General features: G+C 62.5%; 2 protein-coding genes across 4 annotated transcripts in view; one reads left to right on the forward strand and one right to left on the reverse strand.

Annotated features, from left to right (window-relative positions):
* Positions 1 to 382: 382 nt before the first annotated feature.
* On the forward strand, positions 383 to 6,257 carry MAPK7 (mitogen-activated protein kinase 7). Of its 3 annotated transcripts, none has more exons than XM_077746815.1 (7): positions 383 to 705; positions 1,228 to 1,464; positions 2,587 to 2,752; positions 3,385 to 4,463; positions 4,570 to 5,186; positions 5,581 to 5,714; positions 5,862 to 6,257. In XM_077746815.1, exons 2-7 carry the CDS (start codon positions 1,233 to 1,235, stop codon positions 6,013 to 6,015), a joined length of 2,382 nt encoding a protein of 793 aa, XP_077602941.1. In that variant the 5' UTR covers positions 383 to 705; positions 1,228 to 1,232; the 3' UTR covers positions 6,016 to 6,257. The 3 variants fall into 3 exon arrangements, with proteins under 3 accessions (XP_077602941.1, XP_077602939.1, XP_077602940.1); XM_077746813.1 differs by lacking the exon at positions 383 to 705 and adding an exon at positions 836 to 935 and having other exon boundaries at positions 1,129 to 1,464; XM_077746814.1 differs by lacking the exon at positions 383 to 705 and adding an exon at positions 836 to 935.
* Positions 6,258 to 6,458: 201 nt separating this feature from the next.
* The window catches only part of MFAP4 (microfibril associated protein 4), a 2,392-nt gene continuing 388 nt past the window's right edge, over positions 6,459 to 8,462 (reverse strand). Inside the window, 3 exon segments of the mRNA XM_077746698.1 lie at positions 6,459 to 7,689; positions 7,855 to 8,113; positions 8,359 to 8,437. Of these exon segments, the coding sequence (XP_077602824.1) occupies positions 7,263 to 7,689; positions 7,855 to 8,113; positions 8,359 to 8,437 (765 nt within the window). The 3' untranslated portion in view covers positions 6,459 to 7,262.

Here is an 8,462-nt window from a genome sequence, read left to right on the forward strand (position 1 = left end):
TCCAGCGCTGCCTCCTCCCTCCCCGGGCTCGGCTGACCCGCGGGCTCCCGCAGGGGTAGAGGCGCGCCCCGCTCGCCCTCCCCCAGCTCCGCCGCAGCCCAAAGAGCGGACACCACCGCAGAACCACCGAGAGCAGGGGCCACGCCGGAGGCCAGAAAGACCCGAGCAGTCGCCCGGGGACGCCGGAAGCTGGGCGGACGACCAGCCACCGGAAGTCAGTGGCGGCTTCAGGCCGGACGCTCTAGAATCCCGGAGGCCCGGGGTCTCTGTGGTTGGGCGCGTCGGATCACCCTCTAGTTTGGGTGGCGCATTACGAAGAGCCGAGCTCCCAGGACCGGTCGGGAAAATGAGGGGTGGTGCATAATCCTCGGACGATCGGGACGGATAGGGGGGAAAGGGGCCTAAGGAGGGAGGTTTCATGAGCCGACCGAGAAGGTAACAGATCCACGCACCTCAGCCCTTCGAACGGCTGGGACCAGAGGCGACTAGCGAGCAGTCAAAGCGCAGGATGGCAGTGCGCACGCACGCACGGGGACGTTGCCTTCCATTCACGGGGCGCCCGGGGCTGCTACGGCGCATGAGTCAGAAGACGGCGCCGGGCGGAGAGTGCCCCCCTGCGGAGCGCCGAGAGCCCTTTGGGCGGCTCCCTCGGGCAAGCTGGACAGCGGCGCGCGCGCGCGGGCGGAGGCGTGGCTTCCTCTGCAGGTGGGCCCGGATTGGACGCGGCAAGTAGAAGGGGTGGGAACCTCCGCGGAGGCCGCCCAGTGATTGGCCAGAGGCTGGAGGGAGCGTGGTCTTGGGAGGCGGGGCGGGGGGACCGGCGGGGCAGAGGGCNTCTTTTAGTACCCCTCCACGGGGGACGGGAGACCGGGGAGGCGGGGAGCAGCGGCGACCTCCGGAGGCCCCGAGGAGTTGTCGGAGTGGGGCGCCATTCGGTGAGTGTTGACCGAGAAAAGCGAAGTGCCCCGCCCCTCCCTTTCTTCCTGGACCGCGCCTGGCGGCGCCTCCCCCACCTCCCACCCTGCGTTCCGCCCGGGACCTGAGCTCTGGGTTCCAAGTCCGGGTGTGGAACTACTACTACGTGCCAGCCGCTCTCTTTCGCTCCCTTCCTGGCCCCCGTCGGCTTAGGGAACTTGGAAGCCCCCTGGTACTGCTCCCCAGCCTCACAGAGGGGAAACTGAGGCCTGGGAGGGCGGCGGGCCCCTCCTCACCAGCGTCTCCGCACAGAAGCCATGGCCGAACCCCTGAAGGAGGAAGAAGGCGAGGACGGCTCTGGGGAGCCGCCCGGGCCGGTGAAGGCGGAACCCACCAACACCGCCGCCTGTGTAGCGGCCAAGAACCTGGCCCTGCTCAAAGCGCGCTCCTTCGATGTGACCTTCGACGTGGGGGACGAGTACGAGATCATCGAGACCATAGGCAACGGGGCCTACGGGGTGGTGTCCTCAGCGCGCCGCCGCCTCACCGGTGAGCTTCCCTATCGTGAACCGCTTCCAGATCTGGGAAGCCCGTTCCCAGAGACTGAGAAACTGCTCCGTCCCCGACAGCCAGGAGGAAAGCTGGGACCTAAATTCTGGTTTTAGGCAACAAATACCGCTGAGATGGCTTCTGGCGTGCCAGGCTCTGTGTTGGGCACAGTTCTCGGGAGCTGCCCTTGGTGGTTTTGCCTATTTCTTAGGGAAAAAAAAACGACAATCCCAATTAGACCAGCATGGAGATCCCATCTTTGGTTTCTAAAAGAGAAATGCGTTCTGGAGCCAGAGACTGGTGCAAGGAATTGGTGGTGGGATGGGCGAGGTCTGAGATGGAGAGGGAGTGTAGGGGCGTAGAATGAGCACGGGCATTTAGAGTCAAGACTGTGCCACTGACTAGCCACATGACTAGTGAGTTACGGAGCCAGAGGTTCATCGTGTCCAACATTGAACTTCTGTCTCAGGATAGACGTGAAGGGAACATCTGGTAATGTATGCAAAGAGCCTGGGACGAGGCCCGGCACATAGTAGGTTCTTGCTATACGATAGTTGTTATTCAGTATATGGTAACTGCGTTCTAGAAGGGAGATGTTGGGGGGGTTCCTGGGTGGCCGAGTGAGTTGAGTGCCCGCTCAGGTCATGATCTCACGGTTTTGTGAGTTGGAGCCCCGCACAGGGCTGTGGGCTGAAAGCTCAGAGCCTGCTTAGATCCTCTGTCCCCCTCTCTGCCCCTCCCCCACCTTTGCACACACTCTCTCCCAAAAATAAATACAACGTTTAAAAAGTAGAAGGGAGGGGCGCCTGGGTGGCTTAGTCGGCTAAGCGTCCGACTTTCGCTTAGGTCATGATCTTGCGGTTCGTGGGTTCGAGCCCCGCGTCGGGCTCTGTGCTGACTGCCAGCTCAGAGCCTGGAGCCTGTTTCAGAGTCTGTCACTCCCTCTCTCTCTGACCCTCCCCTGCTCATGCTGTCTCTCTCTCTCTCTCTCCTAGAAATAAATAAAAAAAAATAAAAAAAAAAAACATTAAAAAGTAGAAGGGAGATGCTGAAAGGGGCCTTTTGCCAATCTGCGTCCACTCTAAGGAACCTCATGGTATCTTTCTTTTCCTTGCTCCCCAGGCCAGCAGGTAGCCATCAAGAAGATCCCTAATGCTTTTGACGTGGTTACCAATGCCAAGCGGACCCTCAGGGAACTGAAGATCCTCAAACACTTCAAGCACGATAACATCATCGCCATCAAGGACATCTTGAGGCCCACTGTGCCCTACGGGGAGTTCAAATCTGTGTAAGGAGCAGGGATGGGAGAGAAAGGCAGAGGCGGGACCTTTTCTGAAGGCCGGGGCCATGTTGCTGAAGTTTCCGAAGGGCAGCTGAAGGCAGGCTGGCAAAACTCCCATGATTCCAAGACCAGTGTCCCTGAGGGCTTTGCCGGGGACAACTGTGATTGCTCGTGAAGAGTACAGACGTTACAGATTTAGGAAATCTCGGTATGTGGGATGGCAAACGTGGGACCTTCATGGGATGACTGCCCCCCTCTGTTCTCATAGCAGGTTATCACCGGTCACTCATAGAATACTCTCTTAACAAAAACTGGGCACACCTACGCAGTTTTCACGTGGTCTCTCAAGCAGCCGTACCGAACAGTGGAGATGGCCCCAAAACTAAACCCATTAGCCGGCCCTGGTTTAGTCCACCCCTCTCTTCTCTTTGATGGGGAAACTAGGTCTAGAGAGAAGTGATTTAACTTCACTTGAGGTCACGGAAAAGTTGAGAAAATCTAGACTCTTCATACCGTGCCATCGCCCCACCCACAGAGTGCAGGGAAGAGGCCGTTTCCTGTCGCGCCGGGGGTGTGTCATGAGGCAGGGGCTGCCCCAGGGGCCAGGCAGCCATGCCTCTCTTTTTTGCCCCTTCTAGCTATGTGGTCCTGGACCTGATGGAGAGCGACCTGCACCAGATCATCCATTCCTCACAGCCGCTCACTCTGGAGCACGTGCGCTACTTCCTGTACCAGCTGCTTCGGGGCCTCAAGTACATGCACTCGGCTCAGGTCATCCACCGCGACCTCAAGCCCTCCAACCTGTTAGTGAATGAGAATTGTGAGCTCAAGATTGGTGACTTTGGCATGGCCCGTGGCCTGTGCACCTCGCCGGCTGAGCACCAGTACTTCATGACTGAGTACGTGGCCACGCGCTGGTACCGCGCTCCCGAGCTCATGCTCTCGCTGCATGAGTACACGCAGGCTATCGACCTGTGGTCTGTGGGCTGCATCTTTGGTGAGATGCTGGCCCGGCGCCAGCTCTTCCCGGGCAAAAATTACGTGCACCAGCTGCAGCTGATCATGATGGTGCTGGGCACCCCATCGCCGGCTGTGATTCAGGCCGTCGGGGCGGAGAGGGTGCGGGCATATATCCAGAGCCTGCCGCCACGTCAGCCTGTGCCCTGGGAGACCGTGTACCCGGGCGCTGACCGCCAGGCCCTCTCGCTGCTGGGGCGCATGCTGCGTTTTGAGCCCAGCGCCCGCATCTCCGCAGCTGCTGCCCTTCGCCACCCCTTCCTGGCCAAGTACCACGATCCTGACGATGAGCCTGACTGTGCCCCGCCATTTGATTTTGCCTTTGACCGTGAAGCCCTCACTCGGGAGCGCATTAAAGAGGCCATCGTGGCGGAGATTGAGGACTTCCACGCGCGCCGCGAGGGCATCCGCCAGCAGATCCGCTTCCAGCCTTCCCTGCAGCCGGTGGCCAGTGAGCCTGGCTGCCCCGATGTCGAGATGCCCAGTCCCTGGGCTCCCAGCGGGGACTGTGCCATGGAGTCACCTCCGCCAGCTCCCCCGCCATGTCCTGGCCCTGCACCTGACACCATTGATCTGACCCTGCAGCCACCCCTGCCGCCCAGTGAACCAGCCCCTCCGAAGAAGGAGGGCGCCATCTCAGACAACACCAAGGCGGCCCTCAAAGCTGCCCTGCTCAAGTCCCTGCGGAGCCGACTCCGAGGTGCACTGCCGAGGCCGCGCCTGGCCAGGGAGTGGGGTGCAGAGGGGGGACCCCCAGCATGGACAGGCCACAGACTCTTACCCTCCCCCTGCCAACCTCTCCGCAGATGGCCCCAGCGCCCCTCTGGAAGCTCCTGAGCCTCGGAAGCCAGTGACGGCCCAGGAGCGCCAGCGGGAGCGGGAGGAGAAGCGGCGGAGGCGGCAAGAGCGAGCGAAAGAGCGGGAGAAGCGGCGGCAGGAGCGGGAGCGCAAGGAGAGGGGGGCCGGGGCCTCGGGGGGTCCCTCCACTGATCCCCTGGCTGGGCTGGTGCTCAGTGACAATGACCGCAGCCTGTTGGAGCGCTGGACTCGCATGGCCCGGCCTCCGGCGCCCACGCCTGCCCCGGCCCACGCCCCGGTCCCCACACCCAGCCCAGCCCAGCCCCCCAGTCCTCCTGCCGGCCCCCCACCGCAACCTGCCTGCCCACCCCCCGGCCCTGCTCCCCTCCCCGCCAGCCCCCCTGGGCCCGCCCCTGGCCCTGCGCCCCTCCAGAATGCCACCTCTAGCCTCCTGGCTCCCCAGTCGCTTGGGCCACCCGCTGGGCTGCCCGGCCCCGGCTCCGTAGGTGTTCTGCCTTACTTCCCATCTGGCCCACCTCCTCCAGACCCTGGAGGGGCCCCTCAGCCGTCCACCTCAGAGTCACCCGATGTCAACCTGGTGACCCAGCAGTTGTCCAAGTCGCAGGTGAGAGGCGAGGCCCGGGCTGTGGGCACTCCTGGACCTGGGCCCAGGGAAACTGTGCTCAGGGAGTCCTTGCTGTTGGTGGGCATGGGAAATGGGGGGAGGCCTGGGTGTGTCTTTATTCCATGAAGACTGAGGGGCAGACGGGGCTTATCTCAGAACTTGTCCCCTTGCTCTGAGAAGGAGCATAATGTCTGTGAGACATATAAGATGCTTCCCGGGAAGAGAGCTTGGACCTGGCCCGAGATGGTCCCTGATCAGCACTCAGTGATCGTCAAGGGTGGTGCTGTCACCCGCAGGCGTCCAGGCGACGGCGCTGGCAGCATCAGGACAGACTCGTAGATGTCTGTCAGCCCTCGGCAGCGCATGTGTGGTAACGTGCCGTCATCCGTTGCAGGTGGAGGACACCTTGCCCCCGGTCTTCTCGGGCACTCCGAAGGGCAGTGGGGCCGGCTATGGCGTTGGCTTTGACCTGGAGGAATTCCTAAACCAGTCTTTTGACATGGGCGTGGCTGACGGGCCACAGGATGGGTAAGATGGCAGGACCCAGCTTCTGGAATGGGGCTGTGGGTAGGGTTTCCTGTTGGAGGAGGAGCTTGCCTGTGGGACGGGCAGGGAGCCAGCCTCGGCTAACAGTGCCTCTCCCCTCCACTCTCCCTGCTTCCCTTACCCCTGCAGCCAGGCCGACTCGGCCTCGCTCTCGGCTTCTCTGCTGGCTGACTGGCTGGAGGGCCACGGCATGAACCCTGCCGACATCGAGTCCCTGCAGCGTGAGATCCAGATGGACTCCCCAATGCTGCTGGCTGACCTGCCTGACCTCCAGGAGCCCTGAGGCCCCACCGCCTGGGCCTCGCTGCAGGGGCGGGCCCAGCGACAGGACTCGGAAACCTTTCCAAGGGCTGGAGCCTTGGGCCCAGCAGCGGAAGCTCGGCGAGACTCTTCTGCAGGTTCATCTCAGACACGCTCTGCAGCCTTAAGCAGCCACCTGAGCCACCACCAAGCGACGGGAGGATCAGGAAACCTCTACTCCTTGAGCAATCCTGTTCAGTATTGTGTTTTTATTATTATTATTATTATATTAATATTATTTTCTGATCTTTTTGCCATCCAAATGAGGCCTGTGAAATATAAGGTTCCCTTTAGTGCCTAAGTCTAGGTGTGTTTATGGAGTTTGGGGGCAGGATGTTGTAAGTAGGGGAGCGGGGAGGAGCCAGGTCCCCCGCGTTTGGGGGCCAAGCAAACACACTTGCACGCACAAGAGCCAAAGCCCGTTCGTTCAGATCCTGAGGTTTATTGAGATCTTCACTCCCCACCTGCTTCCAGCCCCACAGAGGGGGCCCTCCGCCCCTTCACGTGGTCAGACCTTAACCCTGGGGTGGGGGGACCTCATATCTATGCCTACCTTGGTTGTAGCTGTTTTAGAGTGGCGTGCAGTAGCCTCAGTGAAATACGGTTCTGGCATTGAGCTCTGGGAGTCTGGGACAGGCCGGTGGGGGACGCTGCGTATGACCGCAAGATGGGGCTGGGGCCCGTGCTGCTCACCATTGGGGAATGAGTCGGTGAGAGGGAGGCGAAGGGTGGGAAACACTCAGGACGGTGCGGCTGCCGTGGCCACACACGGGCGGCCTGGAGGACGCGGGGGGCGTTGGTCAGACTACGCCAGCTCGCTCTAGCACGCTAGGGGGGCTCCGGACGGAAGAGTCCACGCTACAGAAGCTGGTTGAGGGGGAGGGCAGAAGCCCACCGCCGAGGAGGGCAGTTCAGCCTTTGGGGCAGGGCAGAGGCGAGGAAGAGTCTCCTGGGGCCTGGTCGGGTCTGGGCCAGAACGGCTGCACCTTTCAGGGGACGCCTGGCTAAGCTGCTGGCAGCGTGGCCTTTGATGAAGGGAGCAGAGGCCTGGCCTCGAGGTGGACACCCCGGGGGCGACAGGACCCGCTGGGGCGGGAGCCACGAGATCCTCTGTGGGAAGCAGGTGCTAAGAGAGCAGCGAGCAGGGGTGGGGCAGGGCGCAGAGGGAGCACTCCTGGAGACCCGGAGCAGCCAGGAGGGGGAAGGCGGGGCCTGACAGGGGCCAGCCCCTCAGGCCCGGCGGATTTTCATCTCGGTGCGCTTGAGGGAGTAGTAGAAGCCCTTCCACTGGGCCCAGTTGATGCCGTTAGCGTAGGAGAGGTGGGAGCCGCCCAGGTAGAAGCCGTTGAGGTTGGCGAAGTGGCAGCTGCGGAACCAGAAGGCTCCCGAGGACAGGGCCGCGCAGTTCTGCACGAAGAGGTCCTGGTCCCGGTCGAAGGTGGAGAATTTCTGGCCGCTGTGGTAGGACAGGGAGTCGCCTGGCGGAGGGAGGAGGGATGGGCCCGCTAAGGCAGGGCGCCAGGGCCCCGCGCTGGCAGGGAGGGGGGTGATGGTGACGCCGTGCGAGGCGTCACGTGGCAGCCCGGCGGGACGGGGCACCCTCCCCGAGTCGGCTGCTGGGTAGCTGTGCTCGTGCAGTGAAGAGAAACAGCTGCTCCTCGCAGCACCGCCTGGAGCGCGTGGACGCGGCTTNTTTCTGGGCTTCAGTTCCTCTGTAGAAGGTACCCTTCTCCCAGGATTTTTGTGAGGATACAGGCACTAACCTGCGTTAAGCACCTAGAATTCGGTGTCGGCAGCGGCTCCCAGGCTGCGCTGGGGGTACCGTGATCCCCGTTAGAGACGACCAGACTGAAGCTCCCAGAGGGGAGGCTCGGTCCCACCGCGGGGGCAAGAACCCGGCCCCCTCCGCTCCGTCCTGCCACTCACCGTCCACTTGCCGCCCGTGGTGGTCATGTCACAGAAGACAGGCACGGGCACGCTGGGGCCCGAGGGGTAGATGAGGTACACGCCGTCCTCCTGGTAGCCCTGGGCGTAGATGTCATCGCAGTCCAGGGGCTGCTGAAGGCAAAACTTCTCCAGAGCTGGGGGCAGGGGCGGGGAGGGTGAGGAGAAGGGGACCAAGGCATACCCGGCGCCCCGCAGCTTGCCCCCATTCCCAGGGCCACAGGCCATCAAGGCATTTCTTTGGTGGGGGGAGGCCGGGAGGGGATGCTCAAAGATCATCTCCACCTGCCCGGTGCCTTAGAGGAGGCCATGGCTCCCTGGCTCCCAGTACGATGGCCCGGAGAAACCTCTCCTCGCCCAGCCCGCTGGCCAGGCCGCTTACCGTCTCCCCGGATCCCAGAGACCTGGGGGGCGCAGGGGGGCGTGGAGAGAAGCAGCAGCAGCGGCAGGACCAGGAGGGCCTGGGACAGGAAGAGAGGTCACCTT

This window comes from Crocuta crocuta, unplaced genomic scaffold (assembly GCF_008692635.1).
Source record: "Crocuta crocuta isolate KB4526 unplaced genomic scaffold, BGI_CrCroc_1.0 scaffold139, whole genome shotgun sequence".
NCBI lineage: Eukaryota > Metazoa > Chordata > Mammalia > Carnivora > Hyaenidae > Crocuta > Crocuta crocuta.